Source organism: Petaurus breviceps, unplaced genomic scaffold (genome assembly GCF_028583685.1).
Source record: "Petaurus breviceps papuanus isolate PSGF00001 unplaced genomic scaffold, PetGlider_PUasm1.0 151, whole genome shotgun sequence".
Lineage (NCBI taxonomy): Eukaryota > Metazoa > Chordata > Mammalia > Diprotodontia > Petauridae > Petaurus > Petaurus breviceps.
The window spans coordinates 75,875-99,988 of NW_027185712.1; the positions used below are offsets into that span (position 1 = coordinate 75,875).

At 41.4% G+C, this 24,114-nt stretch overlaps 1 protein-coding gene across 3 annotated transcripts in view; it reads left to right on the forward strand.

Annotated features, from left to right (window-relative positions):
- The first annotated feature begins 16,098 nt into the window (after nucleotides 1-16,098).
- Nucleotides 16,099-24,114, forward strand: part of LOXHD1 (lipoxygenase homology PLAT domains 1) — a 267,332-nt gene continuing 259,316 nt past the window's right edge. For all 3 annotated transcript variants that reach the window (XM_069077562.1, XM_069077570.1, XM_069077574.1), the window contains exon 1: nucleotides 16,099-16,222. In XM_069077562.1, the coding sequence (XP_068933663.1) occupies nucleotides 16,099-16,222 (124 nt within the window). The remainder of the gene's footprint in view (nucleotides 16,223-24,114) is intronic.

Genomic DNA, 24,114 nt, shown 5'->3' on the forward strand with positions numbered 1-24,114 from the left:
TCATCCATCCATCCATCCATCCAACCATCTGTTTACCTATTCATTCATCTGTCTATCTACTCATTTGTTTGTTTTTACAAACATTTGTTGTCTCTCCCTCCCACTGTCCCCATTGAACAATGAAAAAAATAAATAAAGCCTTCATAACAAATATGCATAATGCAGTACAATAAATTCCTATATTAGCCAATCCAAAAGCATATGTTTCATTCCCCATTTTTAGTCCCTCATCTCTATGGAAGGAGGTAGGTTCTACCTTCAGTCCTCTAGACCCATCATTTTTCATTGCATTTATCATCATTCTAAACAAATCTTTCAAAGTTACTTTTCCCTATAAAGCTGTTGTTGTAGAAATTGTTTCTTTCTAATTTTGCTCACTTCCCTTTCCATCAGTTCATAGAGGCCTTCTTAGTATCCTCTGAAACTTTTGTTATTTCTTATATTGGCTGTGTGCTTTTAATATTTGTATCAATTACTTAGATGAAGGGGAAGGGAATAAGAATTTCATATCATGCTCAATATGTGGCAGTCGTCATGCTAAGAGCTTTACAAATGTCTCATTTAATCCTCATACCATTCCTGTGAAGTAGGTACTTTTACACCTCCATTTTACAGTTGAGGAAACTGAAGCAGACAGAGGTTAAGTGACTTTCCCAGGGTCACACAGCTGCTAAGTGTCTGAGGCTGGATTTGATCTCAGGTTTTCCTGACCCCAGGCCCAGTGCTCCATCCACAGTGCCAACTAGCTGCCTCAGCTAGGTGGATAAAGGCAGAGATACCACATTTCTCAGATTTACAGATGACACAAAGCTAGAAGGGAAACCTAATGAATTAGATGACAGAAGTAAGAAGAAAAAAGATCATGAAAAGATCCTCTAATAGGTAATTCAATAGGAAAAAATATGAAGTCTTATTCTTGGGTTTAAAAATCATAAGTATAAGATAGGGGAAGCAGCATTTCATTTGCAAAAGATCTGGAGAGTTTTTTTTTGCTTTTTGGAGTGGGGAAGGCTGGGCAATTGGGGTTAAGTGACTTGCCCAAGGTCACACAGCTAGTCTGAGGCTGGGTTTGAACTCAGGTCCTACTGACTCCAGGGCCGGTGCTCTATTCACTACACCACCTAGCTGCCCATGTCTGGAGGTTTTTTAATGAAATATAAGCTCGATGTGAGTTTACAATGTGATATGGAAGCATTACTAAGAAGTTAATGTGATATTAGGCTGCATTAAAAGAAATATTGAGATATAACATCTCTCTTTTTCATAGAGATAAACAAAAGTGGACTGGCCAGGTTTTATTGCTGAAATATTAAAGAAAATAATGTGAACCAAAGATGACTTCTTTGCCTAGGTTTTTTGCTATTATCCTAATTTAATTTGCATGCCAATCAAAAAAAATATTAGGAGGGAGTTTCAGTCCACTAGCCCCTTCATACAGCTATTGTTTTGTTTTTTGCTTTTTGGAGGGCAATTGGGGTTAAGTGACTTGCCCAAGATCACATGGCTAGTTTTGTGTGTGTGTGTGTGTGTGTGTGTGTGTGTGTGTGTGTGTTAAGTGTCTGAGGCCAGATTTGAACTCAGGTCCTCCTGACTCCAGGGCTGGTGCTCTATTCACTGTGCCACCTAGCTGTCCTTGTTTTTGTTTTTTAGTCAGAATTCCTGAAATAGGTTTTGGGGATGTTGGAGTTAAAATGAGTTTTCTAATTCTAAGTCAGATAGTTGTGTGAAACCACAGACTTTGGCCTTCAAATCAACATCAGCCTTAGGCAGTTAAAAGAATAGACAATCTTGGCCTGAGATATTCTGTTAGCTTCTATTGGTTGCCTGTATGCTGTGAAGGTTCCTAGTCCATCACAGCATATAGCTCTCCCTCTCAATTAGAGGCTTTCTAGCTACCACATTCTAGCAAATGTTAATAGAGAGCAACTGGTCCTGAAGTGGCTAGAAGGATGCAACCAAACTGATTATATGAGTAGTAACCATAAGACTAATGGAGATGCCCAGCAAAGATGATGTGATAGAAAGTTGAGATGTCATGGTCACAATAGAATTTCAATGTCCAGCAGAGCTGATGTGATGTAAAGACAATGTACCCAGCAGAGAACAGAAAACGATGCCTAGAAGCTAGCAGATAGCAGCAGAGAGAGGTACCATATCACCAAAGGACACTGGTAGCTCTTAAGGATCCAAAATATAAGTTGCCATGGCCACACAGCTAGGTGATATGTGTGCCCTCCATATGAATTCCCTAGTCACATAAGTTCTATGTATGTGGACCTTGTCCTATAGAACTTGTCCGATGGTGTATTTATCTGGGACAGATGTTGCAGATCAACAATGAGCTTAGTTAAGAGTTGGAAAGGAAAAGTTGAAACAGCTATGTTGCTTTGGGGAAATTGCAAAGCACTTTATAGCAGCAAACAGCCCAACTTTTCCATACCAACAGCACACCAATGTTGCCATGTGCCAGTGAGACCTGGAATAACACTGCCTTTGAAAAATTTGAGATGATCATCACACAAATATAGAGGAGAATGACAAATATGAGGAGGCTTCAAGGAGGGTCTCTGAAGAATAGGAGTAAAGGATGTCACCAGAGACTTAGACGCCATGAAGAGAAGAAGGGCTGGCCATCTAGAGAGACCAACGTGGAAATGCAGAGTGCTTCACTGGCACCCCTGAGATGTCAGGAGGAAATGAGGAAGACCTCCAGCATGTCTGTGGTGAACTCTTAGAGAACATGGCTGCTATTCACAAAGGATGGTCAGGCAAGGAGGAGTTGCAATCTGCACCATTGGAGGGATCTCCCAAACTGATGGGATCACAGATACATTTGAGTATTGAGTAAGAATCAGAACCTAAGATGGTTTCTGAATAATCTTGTGCAACTAAGAAAATTCAGTAGGAGCCACTTTCCTTCTCCTATTTGAGGATTCTATTTCATGAAAATGTCATTGTTATTTTTGCTTAGTGCTGCTGTATTGTTTTGTATGGTTCTTAAATTACTTCATCATACATTGAGATTAAAATCTTAAACTGATGAATGCCTTTCTCTGCTATTCCCTAGAGTAGTGGTCTGTACCATAGGGATTCCAGCATTCTGGGGGGCATGATCCCAGTGGCTTCTTGATCACCCAGTTTGTGAGTAGAAAGAAGGATTGTATCTCATTCTCCTTGGAATAACCAATTGCTGAACTCATGTCTGACACAACCACACAACCCCTCTTCACCTATTTTGTCTCCACCATCACACTATCTCACACACTGACCCTCTGCAAACTCACCTTTTCCCTTTTCTATTGCCTTCCTCCTCCCCCTACTCCTTGGAAGAAATTAAGAGTCAAGTAAAAAACATTTCCATATTGGCCACGTCTAAAAATGTATGCTTCATCATTGTTCTTCAAGGTAATGATCTTTCCTTCCAAAACCTTCCTACTGCCACTTCCATTACACCTTTGCTATGTACTCATCATGTACAGTCTGTGCTATTGAAACTTAGTCTGGTTAATTCAATTCAATTAGCACTTTTTTCCAGTTGTTTCAGTTGCATCTAAATCTTCATGATTCCATTTGGAGTTTTCTTGGCAAAGATACTGGAGTGGTTTGCCATTTCCTTCTCTAGCTCACTTTACAGGTGAGGAAACTGAGGCAAACAGGGTTAAGTGACTTGCCCAGGGTCACAACAGTTATTAAGTGTCTAAGGTCAGATTTGAACTCAGGAAGATGAGTCTTCCTGAATCTGGGCACCAGCAGTCTATCCACTGTGCCACCTAGCTGTCCAAGCATTTATGTATTTAGAACTCTGTGTAGACTGAAGGAGTTACAACATTTCAGGTAAGAGATAGTCCACCCCTTATGGAGTTTATGGTCTAGTATGGGGATAATAAACACACCCTTATAACTTGTTTAGTAACGTGATAAATGCCTCTGGGAGATGCAAAACAAACAACAGAGGGTCTGTGACTAGGTAATTCCATTCTAGGATGATGTCATTCACCAGGCTTGGGACCGTCATCAGAGAAAAAGGCAGCATCATTTGCAGTATTAATGGGAGGAAAAATGAGAGAAACTCTATCTTTTCTCCAGCTAGCATCATCTCTTGGCCCTGCCCTACTTGGTACCTAGGACAGCCTCTGTCATCAAAGACAAATGCATTAAATACAAATTCAATAACTGGTGCAGGGTGTCTATGAAGCCACTTCTCTGGATTCAGTCCAGCATCCTGCCTGAAGCCTCTTTCAGGAAGCCTACTGTGCTTCAGCGGCAAGAGTCCTCTGACCTTGACTTTCAGTAAAACTGCAAAGAAGTGAAAAGGGAACAAGAGAGAGGCTAATGTCAGAATGATGGGAAGCTTAGAGTTCTAACAAATTTAGTTTTCTGGGTGACTCAAGAGTTAACAGAACCTCCTCGGGTCTTCAGCCTATTTGTTGAAATTTTTTCCTAAGACATAATCAGTCTGCTTCCTTTTTTTAGGAAGTAAATTATAGTACATATCATCATTATCATCAATAAATTATTATTTATTAAATACCTATTTTGTGCCTAGACCTATGCTGAGCATATGTCACTTTGAGTTATATGTGTGACCTTAAGCAAATTGTTTAACCTCTCTGTGCCTCAATTTCCTCGTCTGCAAAATGAGGGGATATGGAGATTGACTGGATGGTCCCTGTCATTCTTTTTAGTTCTATTTCTATGGCCCTGAGATCTAGGATCTTAAAAATAAGACACTCTTCCTACCCTTGAGGTACTCACAATATATTTACTTACAAGACCAGCAGGCAGTAATTAGAGCAAACAATACCAAACAGCATATTGCACGGTTTACGCTTAGTAAAATGCTTGTGATTGATTGATTAAATGTTCTTCCAGCTGTTATTCCATGCTCCAGCCCCAACCTGTTTCCTGCACTGATCCTTGTAGCAACAGTGAGACAGCTTAAACTATGGAAGAAAGAAAAACAACAAACCCAAACAAATAGAAATATCCACCCCTAAACCCCAGAGGTTGTTGGCATAGATGCCAAATGTCCAATCTTACTGCCTCTCTTGGGTTAGCAAAGAGCACGACCTCCCTCTGACTCTCCCTGGAGGGACCATGCAGTAAAGTGTGTTATAAATATGAGTTATTATCATTTTTATGCCATCTGACAGTTTTGGCTCAGAGAATTCCCTTCTCTCCACCCCCTCACTTAGAAGGTTTTTTTCTGGGTCTCTTTCTGTGTCAGTAACTTCCAAGGCTCTCTTGCTGTAGGAACTCAGAGAAGCTGGGGTGGGGGGAGAATAAAAGAGAGGGTGGCCAGGAAAGACTTCTTGGAGGAAAATGGGCTTGAGCTAGGCCTCGAAGATTGTATTCTTTCAAAAAAAATTCTTGGAGAAGTGATTTTACAATCTCAACGTGTACAATAACTACAATAATGCACAAGAAAATAACACTGAGAATTCAGATTAATTGCAATGACCAACCTTGGTTCCAGATGAGATAAAACACAGTTCCTGCCTTTTTGCAGAGAGGTGGTAGACATGGGTGTAGAATATTGACTGTATTGTCAGATGTTTTCTTTCATTATTATGAGAAGCTTCATGGTGGGAGGTTACAAGGAAGTGATGACAGTATAGAAGACATGTAACATCAATAAAACAGTTCAAGAAGGGTTTTCACATGTCAAATAAAGGTTGGGGAGTTGATCTGCCTCCTGGAAGTATAAAAAATGGAGCTGAATGTCCCTTAGAAAAATCATCTGGATTTATGGAGGGGCTAAAATCCTGATTCCAACTTATAGGACTATGATTTGCCTTCCTCTTTCTCCAAAGTCAAGTGGAGAAAAGCCTGTCATAGCCATGGTGGGTTTGGGGAGTCCTGGTTGCTGACTCAGTGAACAGGGTGCTATGTCTAGAGTGAGGAAGCCCTGCGTTCAAATCCAGACTCAGACACTTACTAATTTGTCCTGTTTGCCTCAGTTGTCTCATCTTTACAAAAGGGATAATAATAGTACCTCTCTCCCAGAGTTTGTTGTGAAGCTCAAATAAGATAATACTTGTAGTGCTTGTCCCATAGTAGGCACTGTATAAATGTAGCTAAGATGATGGTGATGACCATGGTCATGAGGTTTCAGTTAATCTTTGCAAGGTTGAGTCATTGTGACCAGAGACCCAGAAGTTGTATCACTATCTCTAGTCCCCTTGGGACTGTGGCGATTTGGGGGTGCCATTGGTAGATTTGTAGGGAGTACCAGAGCAGTCAGAGTTCTGTCATTACCAGGGAAGTAGTCACTGATTAAAAAAAAAAAGTGTTACCTGCAGAGTCAGCTGTCCCCCGTTTGTCTGATATGCCCCGAATCAGATGTTTCCCTCCCATTAAGGGCCTTTGGTCCCTGATATATGCATTTTGACAAACCAGTAGGTGGTGTATGTGTGTGATCTCATGGAAAGAGCATTGTCCTGAGAGTCAGAAGACTTGAATCCCAGTTCAGAATCTGCTAGTAAATAGTTATGAGACCTTGAGCAAGTTATTTCATCTTTGGACCTCAAGTCTCATTGATAACATGAAGGGGCTGGCTCAGGTAACCCTCAAGGTTCTTGCTAGGCAAGACTCTCACTTCCCTGGGGCATTGGGGGGGGGGAGCATTGTCCTATATGATTCTTCTTGGTCTTCAGCTGACTGTATTATTTCTGACACACTGAGGGAGATGCTACGCAGCAGTGTAAGGATGCAGTGGGGTCTCCTAATAGGGGAGCCCAGTGGGGTGAAACTCAGCTACAGCTAGATCCCTTGAAGGCTGCATATTGACTCAGAAAACCACAAATTAACAGTATATATCACATTAACATATCAATAAATACATATACCAAATATATACACATGTGATATAACATACACATACCAAATTAACATGATATACCACAAATCAATATTATATATTGCATTGTATTCTTATTTATTTTTTAAACACTTCCCAATTACATTTTAGTGTGGTTTGGGCTTCACTCTGGAGTTTTCTCAGGGGTCTGAGTTTGACTTCTCTGATGCAGCCTATTATAAGAGTCTTAGGATGGAACAGCCTTCTAGCATTTGCAGAGTGACTTCACACACTTTCATCTTAGGATGTCTTTTCAGGACCTTCTTGTGTTGCTATAGCAGAGGAAAAGGTCCTCCAGCCTTTGGAGTTCCCTGTCATTAGCAGGCTGGGCTGTCCATCAGACTCAGTCCAGTGAGATTGGCACCAAAACTGAGTGTCGCTGGCTTGACGTGAACTCAGTCAGTCAGTGACACTGATGGAAAGATGGGATCTCATTAGCAGTAAATTTCCACACATGGTCCTATTCCAGGTCTAAAGTTCTCATGAGTCCATATTTAAAATGGTAGGAATCTCAGTCCACTATTTTCTGGTTCTTTCAGCTGTCATTTACACACTGGCCCCATCTGAAAGGCAACCTGCTTCTTAGCCCTATTCTTGCCAAAACACTGAGACAGCTTGAACTCGGGAAGAAAAAGTTCACCTCTAAATCCCAGATGCTGGCTGTCCATCTTGCGGTCTCTTTGGGGTTAGAAGGGAGCACAGTCTCCCTTTGATTCTTCTTGGATGGGGCCATGCTGTGAATGTGATATAAATGTGAATTATTATTATTTTTGTACAATCTGACGGTTTGGGCTCAGAGAATTCCCTTCCCCCTACCTCCTCACCTAGGAGGGTTTTCCCCTTGGGCCTCTTTCTGCATCAGTGACTTCCATTGTCCTCTGTCTGTCTATTCCTGGAGAAGAACAAAAGGCCATGGAATGTTCACAGCTCCCTAGAATAAAGAGCAAGAGGGGCCAGGAGGGGGAAGGCCCTGTTACAGACTTTCCCTCAGTGAGTGTCATCTGCTCCATGGCCATTCTCTCACTGCTTCAGGCCTCAGTGTGTATAGAGAGCTGGAATGGCCCGAAGCCTGGCCGGAGAAGCCTGGGGGAGGGGGATTCCACTTGACAAGCCAGCTGGAGAGCCGATTATTGTGCAGTTAATAAAGGGCCCCCACACTCTTTCAAACGTTGTGGCTCAGGGGGCCCAGGATTTAATTAAATGATGGTGAGAACAGAGGGTCAGCTAGCAGTGTGGGGCAGTGGCAAAGACACTAGATTAGGAGTTCAGGGACGTGAGTTTTATGTTTGGCTCTACTAAGAATTTGATGTGTGACGGTCTCCTCTCAGGGCCTCAGTTTCCTCATCTATACGTAATAGGAGTTATACTTTCTTCCCTCCCTCCTTTTCCTTCCTTCCTTTCTTTTCTCCTCTTCTTTCTTTCCTCCCTTCTCTCTCTTTTCTTTACTTTGTTCCTTCTCTCTCCCTTCCTCTCTCTCTCTCTCTCTCTCTCTCTCTCTCTCTCTCTCTCTCTCTCTCTCAGAAACCTATCTATCCCTGTTGATAGTAAAATAGAAATCAGAGAAAGCATACATAGAAGAATATATACTAGGTAATGCAGAGTGAAGGAGCTTTCCCATTGGGAGTGAGTCTCATTTAAAATAGTCCTAAATGTCACCTAAGGAAATGACCTGAAATTTCTTGTGTAGCAGCAGTGACATGATAGGGTCTGCCTGCTCCTTTCATGCCTTCCTGGAGATTTTACCTTCAGCAACCTGAAGTGGGATTGGCATTGTCCATATTCTCTCTCAAAGCTGGAAGCCAGAAAAACCCGGACTTTCAAAGAGACGCAAAGATGGACGGAAAAACCGAATCTTTAAGTTTTGGGACCTTTTTTGAATCATATTGGGCTTTTCAGTTATACCTGTTTCATCTGAAAAATTGATGGCCTTCTGTTTCAGGCTGGCCCCACTCACAATGCTGAGACAATACAGAACTCCTCGGCATGATCAGGGCCGTGAGAGTCCCATGGCTAGTGCACAAATTTTGGCATGAGAGGCAAAGGGAAGACAAAATGGTGTTGGCACAGAGCGTCTGCCTGTAGCATTTCCACTATGATAGCAAGGTTGGGCCTCTGTGTTAGAGCAGGTGTATGAAGGCAACTGTGAGGCAGAAAAAGCTAGAGACCTGATTAGAGAGGAGCAGCCAATAGGGAAGAAAAACAGCCAGAGGAGGAATGGTGCCTGGAACCAGAGCACCAGTGGCTGCCCTTCAGGGGCCCTTCTCTCACCACACTTTGGTCATTCTGGGTGCTGAGGAGAATAGTACTGAACAACAATTTGTGTGCTCCAGTGGGAGTGGCTGAAGGGGAGACTGAGTCTATGAGCATTGAACCATGTGTGAGAATGCCTGGTTTGGGACATGTCTGTGGAACTGGGGAAGGGCTGCCTCTTTCCAGAAGTAACTGAAGGGCTGTGGCCATGTTTCTAAGGATGGCTCCACTGTAGCTTGTTCACGTGGTTAGATCCATTGAATAGTAATATAAGAAAGGAGAAAAGGGAGAGCTTTTCCAGGGAGTGGGGACTCAAGCCAAAAATCAATTAGTTAAAATTATATAAATCACACCCCTCGACTAATAACATGAGCTATGTCCCTTGCAAGAAGGATGGAGCTGAGTTTGGGGGTAGAAGTAGCACCTCTGAGAACTGCAGAGAGCTTAGCATTCTCCCAAGAGCCTCTGGTGTTAGATGTTTTGCATGTTAGGTAAACTCATGTATAAATAAGCATATGGACAGTGGCAGCTAGGTAGCACAGTGGATAGAATCCTGGGCTTGGAGTCAGGGAGACTCCCCTTCCTGAGTTCGAATTTGACCTCAGATACTTAGTAGCTGTGTGACCCTGGGCAAGTCACTTAACCTTGTTTGCCTCAGTTTCCTCATATGTAAAATGAGATGGAAAAGAAAATGGCAAACCACTCCAGTATCCCTGCCAAGAAAACCCCCAAAGGGGGTCATGAAGAGTCAGAAACAACGGAAAGAACTGAGCAAAGGCAAAAGTATATGTATATGTAGTATATATGTAAGCCTAAGTAAGTGTGGGACTATCCAGTCAGGTGAATCTTACTGTTGAACAGGATAAAGTTAGTGATTGGCAGTGCCCCCTAGTGGGTGAAGTGTAAATGAGGAAATGAGGGTTGAACCAAGATCTTTTCCAGCTTTGACATTTTGTGTTTCTGTGGTTCCAAGCCTCTGGCACAGGTGCTGATAGCAGTCCATGAGATGTTTATTGGAGGCTGGGTTAGAACTAATATCAACTGGCATTTTCCCACAGGAGTGGCTAAGTCCACTTCTCCTTTCCTCCTGAAACATGGATTGTCATTCGGTCATTTCAGTCACATCTGACTCTTTGTGATCCCATTTGGAATTTTCTTGGCAGATACTGGAGTAGTTTGCTGTTTTCTTTTCTAGCTCATTTTACAAATGAGGAAACTGAGGTAAACAGGGTTAAGTAACAGGTTTACACACCTATTAAGTGTATGAGGCCAGATTGAAATTCAGGAAGATGAATCTTCCTGACTCCAAGCCTGACATCCTAAAAGTTGAGCCACCTAGCTGCCTTTCAACATGAATTAGCTTTACTTAAAAGAAAATAGAGCTGTTCTGGGGCCCTGACTGGCCCTGGCTTCCATGATGCTTCTTCCTAGTCATTCGAGGGCATAAACAGTCCCAATTATGTGGTGTCAAAGCCCCTGTGACTTCATGCATTCTTAAAGACCCTTAAAGCCACAATGTCCTTTACCATATCCTGACCTGACAACTAAATGCATTCCATGTGGAGAAATAACTGGGAGAGTGATGTCCAGAGAAGCTAAATGCCACTGTGTCCATGTTGAATATCCTTGCTGTTTTAGGCAAATTAAGCCTCCTTTGGTTAACTTCAATGACTTGTGATTTCATCCCAACCTGAGCTGGTATTGGAGTTGCCTCCAGCAGGGGTCTGTCTTCTCTCTCCTAATTTCCATTATTATCATTCTGACCTTCTCTCCTTTGTTTATGTTTTTTCCTGTCCTGGGAAGGGAGACTTTCCCCCTCTATCCATCCCAATTCTACCTAAACTCAAAGCCCCGATCAAAGCATAGAGTTTCTCCTCTAGGGAGACTTCTCAGACTCCTCTGAGACACACCGACTTCTCCCTTCTCTTATGTCCTGTAGTACTCACTGTATGAGTCATTGAGTTGAGCACAGGGGTTGGTAACCTTTCAATGACAGCTTGCCTTGTTTGTGGCCATTTTTCTTGAGTGCTGAGGGGCAGGGGCTGGAGGAGAAATCACACTGACTCTCAGATGGGAGAATGCCAGACTGACTGGAAAGGGTTTAGGGATTACAGTAACCTGCAGAATTGACTCTTCTAGGGAACAGGGTGACTGTACATGGTAATGTAATGAGAAAGGATGGAAAACTCCCCTATTTGGGGGTGGGGGAGGTTGTATGGGAGATGGGAAGTGAGGATAATGGATGGAGACTCTCCGAGGTATCAATGAGAGGGCAGAGTTGTGGTGTCTGACCCATTTGCCTTTGAAAATTGGCTCAGCTACCATCTTTAGCATTCTGCCTATAGGCCGCTGTTTGCTAATCTAGTATTTGATTTTTCACTGTCTTGTTCTTTCATTGGATTAGAACATATTGCAATAGCTTCCTTGTAGCTTCCACTCTTTTACTACTCTTAAGCATCCTTCATGCTTCTACCAAAAAAAAAAAAGTTCTTATGAATAGATCTGTCCATGGTACCCCTCTGCTTAAAGACTTTCAACATCTATTGCCTCCCAAGTTAAATTAAATCCTTTTAGTTTGGCATTCAAAGCTCTTTACAATCTGGCACCATCCTACCTTTCCAACTTTATCTCATATTACTTTTCTTATAGTAATCTATGCTAAGCCAAATTGGATAAAGTCTCTATCCTAGCACACTCCATAAGCTAACACCTCCATTCCTTTGCTTAGGCTTTTTTCTATGCCCAGAAATCTGTCCCTCTCCATCTTCAAAACCTACTTAAAACCTGCCCATCCTTTAAAACTGAACTCAGAGGGGTGGCTAGGTGGCACAGTGAATAGAGCACTGGCCCTGGAGTCAAGAGGACCTGAATTCAAATCCGGGCTCAGACACTCAACACAAAAACTAGCTGTGTGACCTTGGGCAAGTCACTTAACCCCAACTGCACTCCAAAAAGCAAAAAAAAACAAAACCAACCCCCCAAAACCAAAACTGAACCTTTTCTAGTACATCTACCCTGTTCTCCAACTGGCAATAGTTGCTGTCCCCAGAACTCATGTAGTGATGGTTTTTTTTTTTAATCTCTCATGCATTTACCATAGCAGCTAGGTGGTGCAGAGGATAGAGCACTAGACTTGGAGTCAGGAAGACCTGTGTTCAAATTCTGCCTCAGATACTCAGTTGTGTGACCTTGGGCAGAACACTTACTCTCTTTGCTTCAATTTCCTCAACAGTAAAATAAGATTATTAATAGCACTTACCTCTCAGATTGGGAAGATCAAATGAGATAATATTTGTGATGTGTTTAGCATAGCCCCTGGCACATAGTATGTGCAATATTGATTCTTTTCCTTCTCTTCCTTCTCCTAGGCATGTCAGTGACTTATTCTACCATTGATGGAAATTCTTGAGGGCCAGGATTATGTTTTATCCACACTTGGTGTCTCCCCCAATGCTTAACAGTGTTCTATATGCAAGAAGCAGTTAAATGCTTGATGATTGATTTGCATTTTTCTTATCTTCTTAGTACCTTGAGTGTGAGGACCACACTATTCTGACTTGGCTCCAGCACCAGGCTTGGAACATAGGAGATGCTCAGTAAGATTTTTGATCTTGGCATTTTGGCCACTAAGAAGGAAATTGGTGTGAGCTTCAGGAGAGGGAAGAAGCTGATTGAGTGAACTTTGATTTTACTACCACCAAATAACTGTCCAGAGTCTGATTACTTTTGAGAAGGAACTTCTGGGATTCCTTTTGAAAACCTAGTTATATTATTGCCTTGGATATGCACACTAATCTGGGATGAGTAGCAAAAAGTGCTAAGGCAGTTGATTTGGCAGCCATGGGGAAAGTAGACCAACAAAGAATATGAGAAGGCTGGGATCCATTCTATGCTTATTTACAAAATTGTCCCATTGCGATCATCTTTTCCAACTATAGCTCAAAGAATAATAGAAATTCAGAGTTGGAAGTGGCCTCAAATATCATCTAATCCAACTGCTTTATAGGACGTCAGTAAACCAAAACCTACAGATGGGAAGTGACCTGTCCAACAGTGCCCAATTAGCATCAAAGTCAGGACCAGAACTTAGTCACTAAGAACTTAGAACTAAGTCACCTTAGTTCAGACCCTCATCACCTAAGTTATTGCAGCAGCCTCCTATTTGGTCTTGATGGGGGATGGGATTTGCTCTGGACCCCTAAAAGGAAAAGACCATGTCTTTGGGACCTGGAACCCAAAGCCCCTGAACCCAGATCTCTGGCGTTCTTTCATTGTGGCCCTCATTGTCTGCTCCTGGCACCACCCAAGGTTACTTGCCACTCCTTAATCCCATCCAGATCTTTCCACAGTCTTTCTGTATAAAAGTGTCCATCTTTCCCCCATTAAATTGCTCAGATTTAAAAATCTGGCCCACTTGTGTTTGGAGTCACAACGCAGACTCACTAAGAATCTTGTCCACCCCACCTGGTAGTTTAATAAACTACTTGAACTGAAAGAAGGCTGGAGTGGTTGAATTCTTTTGAGGCAGACCTTTGTCCTTTGCTCTTGCATTTCAGGGTTCCCAAGACCTCTAGATCAAAACAATCTTCCCACTTCAAATCTTTCCCCACTCTAGTCCATCCTTCACATAGTTGTCAAAGTAATTTTTCTTATGTGTAAGTCTAACCAGGTCACTCCCCTGTTCAATCAATTCCAGAGGCTTCCTGTTGCCTCTGAGATCAATATGTATTTCTCTTTTTAACTTTTAAAGCCCTTCACAACCTGGCCCTAAGCTATCTTTCCAGGTTTATCCCCATCCTTATAATCCAATCAAATAAGCTTGTCTTAGTTTCTCCCTCAATGACATTCTATTTCCTGTCTCCATGCCTTTGGCCCTGGCTGTACCCCAAGCCTGGTATGAAGTTCTTCCTCACCTTGGACTCATGGAAGTTTTCTCTTGCTTACAGACTCACCTCAAATACCATCTTCTACACGAAGTTCTGCCTGATTGTCCCACCCAGATGCTACTGCCTGCTCTCCTTAATGATCTTGTACTTAATGTCTTTGTACTTATTCTTTTTATTCTGCCTGTACTTATATATGCTTTTATTGTCTCCTCTGTTAGAATGTAAGCTCCTTAAGGGTAGGGATAGTTTCATTCTTTGTGTTTATATCCTTAGAGTTTAATACTGCTTGTTTGTTTGATTAGGTCTCCTAACTTCTAGCTGAGTTCTCCTTCCTCTACAATATCCTGAATCATGGTGTTTTTTTTTAACTCCCCACTTTCATTCTTCTACTAAGAAAAAAACATGTACTTGCATGGACCTGTGCACATATAGATATATTGCACAAAACATCCTGATATTCCAGGGACTTTGCCTCCTGCATGACTAGGATGTAGATCTCTCCATGAAGGCACTCTGATGGTCAAGGCATTGGAGGAAGCACCACTGGGATGCCTACCTGCCTTCTTTGTTAATTGCCTCCTACTGCTGGTGACTTGGGAGCCTACTCTGCCTTCCCTTTGGGGAAGGATGAATAGATTGTGCCCAATAGAGCCATGTCCCTAAATGGCCTTTGAGTCCCTTCTGGGGGAAGCAGTGACGTGCAGAGCCTTGTCACCACTGATGGGGGAAAAGAGGAAAAAGAAAAGATTCGTGTAAGACAGACCCAACCTGGCTCAGTAAGATGATAGGGCACCATGAATAATGGAGGGAAAATCGAGGCCTCCCAGATACAGGAGCCTGGCAGATCACTCGGTCTCCTCCAAGACTCCCCAAGGGGACCCCAGGTAGGGAGAGTCATTTTTCAAGAGGCCCTCACAGCAGGAATGCAGGGATAGTTCAGGGATGTAAGACATGAAGCTTTTCCTTATTGGCTGATTTTTTTTTTAATATCTCCCGAGGCTCTCAAGAGTTACTGACTTTTCAAAGACAGAATGCCCAGTTTATGACCGTTGTTCTTTTTGTGTGCTTGGGGGTAGGGATGGGAGTGACTGACTCATTCTCTGTGAGGGGAAGCCAAATTGACTGAGGGAGGGGAAGGAGGTGGGAGAGGTATTGCCATTACCTGCCTAATTGAACCATGGGCAAGTAGAAGGAAGCATTTATTAAGCATCTACTGTCCCAGGCACTGTGCAAGGCACTTTTACCAATATTTTCTTATTTGATCTTCATAGCAAAGAGCCTTTCATAGAGAGGATGGCAACTTTGAATTCTGGGGAAGCATGAACCATTGATGTGAGTGCTTATGAGTGTGAAGTCAAAGGACCTGAATTCAAATCCAGAGTATGCTACTTAATGCCTGTGAAACTGCAGGCCAGGGGCTTCACATTTCTGAGTCTCAGTTTCCTCATCTGCAAAATGAGGACTTTGGACTCTAAGGCCCCTTCCAGCTCTAGACCTATGATCCCATTATCCTACCCATGACTCTTTTTCAGAAGGAGCTAAGAAGGGGTCAGTCAGCAATCGATGCCAGGGGCCCCATAACTTAATTCAGGCCAAAGGGCAGAAGAGTCAGGGAAAAGGAAAGGAAAGGGGGAGTAAGAAATTACAGTCAGCCCCGTGCACTGATGAATAAATGATGATGCCCCAAAGAAGAAACCCCAGAGGCAGCTTGAGATAGGAGAGGAGGAGCAGGTTGAAGAGATATAAGGAGGAGAGGGAAGTGGGGGAGGAGGTAGGGGAAGGCCAGAAGTAAAAACCCAGAGACAACTGGTAGCTCGTGAAGTAAGCCATCACCGTGAGGGTGCTGGGACTGGGAGAGGCAGCATAGGAGATTGGAGATAGGGATCAAGAACAAGAAAGAGAGGAAGCCTTGGAAAGACCCTAGTTTGGTGCCTCTCTCTAGGACCAAGAGGATGAGCTATAGAAGGGAATTCTGAGACCAGAAGGAACTCAGTCAAAGAACTTAGCAGGGGGGGGGGAGGGGGGGGGGGGGAAAGGAAGGCAAGAGCAGCTGAGCAAGGAAGATCCAGGGCCAGAGCCTCCTGGAAATAATAAGCTGGCATAATGATGCCCCAGAGAAAGAAAAAGAAGAAAGACATTGACTTCCTAGCTCTGTATGAGAAGGAGCTGATAAATTATGAATCCGAAGATGAAGAGGAGCTAGAACATGATTACTACAAGACCAGAGGTGAGTCCCTCCAGGCAGGGAGAGAGGGAGGCAGCAGCAGGTGCAATCAGCCCTCTGCTCTGCATGTCCCACTGGAGTTTCCAAAGCATCACCCACCATCCTGTCTAAGCCCCGCTGACCAGCAGAGCTATAAGCTGGGTTTTACAGTGGAGCCCTAGAGCAGTGGCCAGCAGTCATGGGATGAGTTAGCCCAAGGACTGCGAGCAGAAATCGACTTCTCTTTAGATTACCCCACGTTGCTCAAATGTTATCAGAAGTAGACAGCTGTCTAGGCTGGGGCTACCAGAGAGTGTGAGGGGCAGTTTTTAGTATGAATTTCTAGACTATTCAAATATTTACAATGTCAGAAAATTCCACTTTCCATTTGTGATTTTTGTTCAATCGTTCAATTGTGTCCAGCTCTTCATGTTGCCATGGAGGTAGCACGCCAGGACCTTCTATATGCAATATTGCTATACTATCCATAGGGTTTTCTTGGCAAAGATACTGGAGTGGCTCTCCATTTCCTTCTCCAGTGGATTACCATTTGTCAGAACTCTCCACTATGACCTGTCTACCTTGTCTAACTCTGCATGGCGAAGCTCATAGTTTCATTGAACTATGCAAACCCCTTCTCCCATAACAAGGCAGTGATCCAGGAGGAGCCTCTTTTCATGGCTCATAATTATTCAACTTGTGAGAAATGTTACTGTATAACAGTAAAGGCTTAAAGTTTCCAGTGGACCCATTGGGTGGGTTTGGGAGGAGAAATGCATTTTTTAAATTCAGGGGATGCATCCCCACTGCATCTGGGGCTACGGACTATTGTCTTGATCTATTTCTTGCCACTGCACCCAAATGGCTCCAGAGAAGAGGGTGAGGCTGATAACTTTGCACAGTCCTGCCCCACTTAAATCCAATTCACTTGCAATTCCTGACATCACCTTCCAGAAACGAAGGACAAACAACAACAACAACAACAACAAATCTGAACTCTCTTTCAAGATCCAATTGAAGTCCCAACTAATCTGTGCAGGTTTATCATTTAACACATAACCTAGCACTGGATTCTGCCTTGTTAAGGTTTGCAAAGCATTTTCTTTATAGCAACCTTATTGCCTTGTTCTCTTGATCTGGATGCAATCTTTTTTTTTTTTGTAGTGAATATCAAACCGCTTCTGTCCAACCCCTACTGCACCCTCATAACCTCCCATCAAGAGCTTAGCATACTTCAGCATTCCTTGCCTCACCTTCTTCCCTTTCTTTAACCTTCTCTTTAGAGGTGGGATTTCACATTAAGTTATTATCAGTCATTGAAACCCCAGTGTGAATGAGTTCATTAGGTCCTCTCCTTAGAACAGATTTTGATAGGCACAAGACTATAGATATTAGGAATATGGTTGTTGCTGTCCTTCGTTCTCAAAGAAGACCAATATAAGCAGACTGGGGAAGGGATGAGGGGAGAAGGGAGAAGAAAAAGGAGGCTGGGAGTACTAAATATGAATTTCTTTGACTTTACAATTTTGTTACCAGCTGGTCTTGATTATAATGGCCTATCTATTTTCATGATTTGAGAAAGAAAAAAAAAACCCTCTCATATCCCTTAGTCAGTACTAAAAAGAGCTATTCCAAAGAGAACAAATTCCTTTGTGAAGGGACTGGCTCCCCCACTCTGGTGGTCTTCAAATACAAGGTAGATGAGGACTTGTCTGGCATGTTGCACACATAATGCTTGCTCAGAGTAGAACTGATGATAGCTCAGTTCTACTGGGGGCTGACCTAGATGGGTGCTGAGATTGCTTCTAACTTCTGAGTTTCTGAGACTACATGATTCCCAATGAGTGGAAGTTGTAGAAAGACCAATTTTGGTAAGGAAAACCTTCCTGATGAGTGGAGTTCTCCCAACACAGAAAGGGCTGCCTTGGGAGGGAACTGCTTTAGGAATGATGAAGTTACCTTCTACTTACTCTCCTCGAGGTCTCACAGCAAAGGTGGCAATGCCTCTTCTCATGTGGGCATGCTGTAGATCAGAGTCTACATTTTTGGTGGACCAGGTAGCCTGTGAGATTCTTATCATGGCTGAAAATCCTGTGATTCTGTGAAGTAATTGACCAACAAAATTGGATGAGTAGCTACTGTGTGGCCAGAATGTATGAAACACCACCAGGGATACAAAAGTAGCATGATTCCAGTTTCTTAAATGGTTATAACATAATTGGGAAGAAAAGGCATCCTCCAGTGTCCCTAAAATCACCTACTTGCCTAAGGTCACACAGGTAGCCAGTTAGTTGCAGAGCCTAGAGGTTAGAAGCAGGGCTCCAGACCCCTAACTCAGTCCCTTTATGATATTAGACTGCATCCAGTGAAAGCCAGTGTTTTTCCATTTGCAAAGAACAAAGCATTATAGGAAAAAAATTCCCACATTAGACTAGTATCATAGGCACGCAATGAAAAAAAATATAATAAATATCAGTATGCCTTACTTTAAAAAGTAGGAGGAAGCTGTGATACAATGGAAAAAACCACTGACTCATAGAGTGAGGGGTTCTCAACCTGGGATCGATGGTCTTTTTCTTAAAGATATTCTGTGAATCATATTTCAATATAATGGGTTTTCTTCCTAATCCTATGTATTTAATGCATTTTAAAATATTATTGAGGAGTCCCTAGGCTTTCCCAGACTGCTGAAGGACCCATGCCATAAAAATAGTTTAAAAACCCTGGTCAAGGGGTGGCTAGGTGGTGCAGTGAATAGAGCACCAGCCCTGGAGTCAGGAGGACCTGAGTTCAAATCTAGCCTCAGACACTTAACACAAAAATTAGCCATGTGACCTTGGGCAAGTCGCTTAACCCCAATTGCCCTGCCTCCCCCACTCCAAAAAGCAAAAAAACAAAACAAAACAAAAAACCCCAAAACCCTGGTCAGAGGATCCAGGCTCAGATCCCATTGGATGATTACTAACTGTGTGATCTTGGACATGCATTTTGCCAACTCTGGGCCTTAAAATTCGGGGCTTACACTACCTGGCCCCCAAAGTTCCTTCCAGCTCTAGGTCTCTGGGGCTATCCTTCATTATCATAAGCTTCCTCAAATCTCCCTCCTCAAAAACTACCTTTTATTTCCAATGCATATACTTTGTACTGACTGATTTGTTTACTTGCTTCTCCCACAATTAAATGTAAGTTCCTTGAGGATAGAGAATGTATTTTTGTCTTTGTATCCCTGGTATCCAGCACCATGCCTGGCATGTCTTGCTGTTCAATCATGTCCAACTCTTCAGGACCCCATGGACCCTGCTATTCACGGGGTTTTCTTGGCAAACATCCTGGAGTAGTTTCCTTTCCTTCTCCAGTGTATTAAGGCAAACAGAAGTTAAGTGACCTCACCAGGGTCATGCAGCTAGTGAATGTCTGAGGTCACATTTGAACTCAGATTTTCCTGTGTACAGGCTCAGCTCTCTACTTACTGAATCACCTAGCTTCTTGTTAAATTGAATTAAATTAATTTCCCACTTGGCCTATACATAAAGATGACCTTAATTCTGATAGCTCACATGGTTATAGCTTTTTACTTACGAAAGCACTTTCCCACAGAGTATCTCATTTTTTCTATACTCCCTCCCTAGTAACAGAGGTCTGGAGGCAGGTTTTTCCTATGGAACTACAAGGACTGGTTTTCCTTTTATCCAGAAAATTTATGGCCACTCTCAGGAGCTATGAGATGGACCCCCAAATTGTGGAATTTAATCTCTGATAGGAACCTGAGAGCAACATTTATTCTAACATATACATTACCAAGAATCCTTTATACAACATTCCAAATAGGTTGTTCCCTAGTCTTTGCTTAAAGATCTCAGGAGAAGGGACCATGAGCTGCCTCTCAAAACAGCCCATTCCACTTTTGGATAGTTTTCATTGTTAGGACAGCTTCTCTTTCAATGAACCCAAATCTGCTTTTCTGCTACTGTCACCTATTTTTGCCCTTTGGGGCCAAGAAAAGTAATAGCAGGTGATATTTGTATGACTTTTAAAGCTTTGACATATACTATGCCATTTGATTCTTACAATTGTGTGAAGTGGATGCTACATTTAATCACTATTAGCATTTTACACATGAAGAAAACTGAGGCTCAGAGAGTTTGATTAATACATTAATAACTGATAGGTAAGTTAGGTGGTGCAATGGATAGGGTGCTAGACCTGGGATCAGGAAAACCTGAGTTTAAATCCTGCTTTAGACACTTGCAAGCTGTGTGACTCTGGGCAAGTCACTTAAATTTTATCTGCCTCTATTTTTCATATGTAAAACTGGGATAATAATAGTACTACCTCTTGGTGTTATTGTGAGGATAAAATGAGAGTTATGAATAATGCCAATATCAACAATAATAATAGCCAGCATTTACATAACACTTTTAAGGTTTTGCAAAGTACTTTACAATTGTTATCTTGTTTGATTTTTACTCTTGTTATCCCATTACTAGATTTGCCCTTGGTCACAAAGTTCATTAATATTAAGAACAGAATTCAAATCCATATTTTACCTAACTTCAAGTGCAGGACTCTTTCCATTATAACTTTATGCTGCTCTCATTACCCCAGGTCCCTCTCAATTCTTCTCTTTTCCAGGATAAACATCCTTAGCTCCTCCAACTGACCTAAGGACATGGTCTTAAGGCCCATTCTAGTTGTCCTCCTCTGGGCCCATTCTAATTTCTAAATATATTATCTAAAGTTTAGCACCTAAATTAAAGATACCTAGAATCATATGAAAAAATGCTCTAAATCACTATGATTAGAGAAATGCAAATCAAAACAGCTCTGAGGTACCACATCTCATCTGTCAGTTTGGCTAACATGACAAAACAGAAAAGTGATGAATGCTAAAGAACATGTGGGAAGATCGGAGCACTAATGCATTATTGGTGGAGTTGTGAACTGATCCAACCATTCTGGAGAGCAATTGGGAACTATGCCCAAAGGGCTATAAAAATGTGCATGCCTTTTGACCCAGTAATACCACTTCTAGGGCTGTATCCCAAAGAGATCATCCAAGTGGGAAAAGGACCTGTATATACAAAAGTATTTATAGCAGCTCTTTTTGTGGTGGCAAAGAATAGGAAATCAATGAGATGCCCATCAATTGGGGAATGGCTAAACAAGTTGTGGTATATGAATGTAATGGAATACAATTGTGCTATAAGAAATGAGGAGCAGACAGACTTCATAATAGCTTGAAGAGACATATAAACTGATGCTGAATGAGGAGAGCAGAACCAGGAGAACATTATACAAAATTACAGACACATCGTATCTGTGATGACTAACTTTGATAGAGGGTTACTCTCAGCAATTCAAGGCTATAAGATAACTCCAAGGGAATTCATGATAGAAAGGGCTATCCACATCCAGAGAAAAAGCTACAGAGTCTGAATGCAGCTTGAAGCAAACTACTTGCTCTCTCTCTTTTGTTTTGTTCCTTCTTTCTCTTTATTCATTCTATTGGTTATAATCCTTCTTTGCAACTTGACTAATGTATAATGTGAAGGTGTTTGGAGAACCTATATTGGATTGCACACTGCCATGGGGGAGGGGGGGAAGGAGAGGGAGAGGGAGAAAATTTGGATCTCAAAAGTTTATGGAACTGACTGTTGTAAATTAAAAGTAAATAAATAAATTTTAAAAAAGAAACATAAAACTCCTACATAAAGGCAAAGGATTATTGTTATTCAAATAACATCTTATCAATAAAAACAGACTGCAGTGCTAAAAAAAATAAAAAAAATTTAGCCCCTAGAACTGAAAACGATATCCCAGATGTGATCTGAGTGGAGAAGAATGCAGCTGGTTTCTTACTTCCTTTATTCTTGATATAATATCCTTTATATATTATTACTGTTATTATTTTTAGTGTTACTACAACATTGTGTTGTTGACTCCTATTAAGTTTGGGGTTTACCTCCCTCACCCCCATAATTTTTTTTGGGGGGGCAGACAATTGGGGTTAAGTGACTTGCCCAGGGTCACACAGTTGGTAAGTGTCAAGTGTCTAAGGTCAAATTTGAACTCAGATCCTCCTGACTTCCTGTCCCATGATTTTTTTAAATACGAACTATTTAATATAGCCAGATCACCCCCTACCTTGTATTTGTAAAGTTGATTTTTTAAAATTTGTGTGTAAGCTTTGTCATTTACTATGGCCCATTGTTCTAGTCTGTTAATATATCTATTTGGATCCTGACTGTAATCCAACATGTTATTTAACTTTGTGGCATCTGTGAATTTGACAATCATGTTGACTATGTTTTCATCCAAGTCACTGAAAAAAATGTTAAACAGCTCATGGCCAAGGACAGATCTCTGGAGACATTCCACTAAAGAACTCCTTCCAAGTTGCTATTGAGTTATTAATGATTACATTTTGGGTCTGGTAATTTAGCTATTCCCAGTTCTACCTAACAGTATAGTTGTCTAGTCCACACAGCTCCATCTTATCCTTGAGGATACCAGGAGAGATTTAATCAAGGCTTTGATGAAATCTATAGTTAGTTACCTGGTCTATGTTCCCTTGATCTACTAGTCTACTAACCCTGTCATAATGGAAATGAAGTTAGCCTGATCTAATCTCTTCTTGAAGCCTTTTTGGCTCTTGTTGATCACTGCTACCCATTTAATAATAGGATCTAGAATTTTCTTAGGAATTAAAGTTAAGATCTATTCTCTTCCTTTTTTTTTTGAAAATCAAGAAAATGATGTTCTAATTCAGAGTTGCATGGCACCTCCCATTTGCAAAGATCTTTCATCATTCATTGACAGTAGCTTAGGATTCATCTCTATCAGTTCTTTTAGTACCATGAGGTAAAGTTCACTTGGGCCTGATGATTTTAACTTGTTTTTTATTTTAATTCCCTATTAACTATTTTTTGTTACAATCTTTCTAGCTGAAAGCTCATACTTCTTGGCAAAAGAAAACAGATAGGAAATAAGATTTGGATAGTTCTGACTTTCTTCCATCAACATCCAGCAGTGAAATGTCTCTGATTCAGTCTCCTCTTTTCCCCAATATAGATAAAAATTCCTCTTTGTTATCCCCAGATTTCCTCACCATTTTCTCACCTCAAGTAATTTTGAACTTTAAAATACCTGACACTATTTTTAGGAATACACCATGCCTTTGTATTCATGCTTTGTAGTCTATGTTTGCTTCTATCTTCCAGATGTGTTTTTAAAAATGAAATTGGTTAGCAATTTCCTATGGATCTTGTGCAGTGTTTCTGTCTCTTCTTTCCTCCCCTCCTCTCTCTGTCTCCTTTACCTCTAATATCAACAAATATTATATTATAATTTCCATAATATATAAGGGACAGAAAAGTTGTTTATTGTTTCTTATTCTTTTGTATTTGTTTTCTATTTGTTTCCTGTTCTTTATTGTAATTTGTTCTTTAACCTACCTATTCTTTAGAATTAAGTTATTTATTCACCATTTAAGTTTGAATTCTTTTTTTCAAATACCCTTTACTTATTATAATTTTTATTATATTGTGACCAGTCAATTATGCCTTCAGTAGTTGTGATTTTCTGTATTTATTTTTGAGAGTTTTATGCTCTAACCTGTGGTGAATTTTTTTAAAGACGCCAAGTGTAGCTGAGAGCTATATATGTTCTTTTCTATTATTCCATAATTAACAGAGAGCTATTATATTTAACTTCTCTGAAATGCTATCCAGATCATTAAATTTTTTTTGTTTACCTTTTGTTAGATTTGTCAAGTTTTGAAAGGGGCATTTTGACATCTCTGAAGATTATTATACTTCTGCTCTTAATTAACTCCCTGTAATTTGGTTAACTTTTCTTTTCTCTCTCTCTCTCTCTCTCTCTCTCTCTCTCTCTCTCTCTCTCTCTCTCTCTCTCTC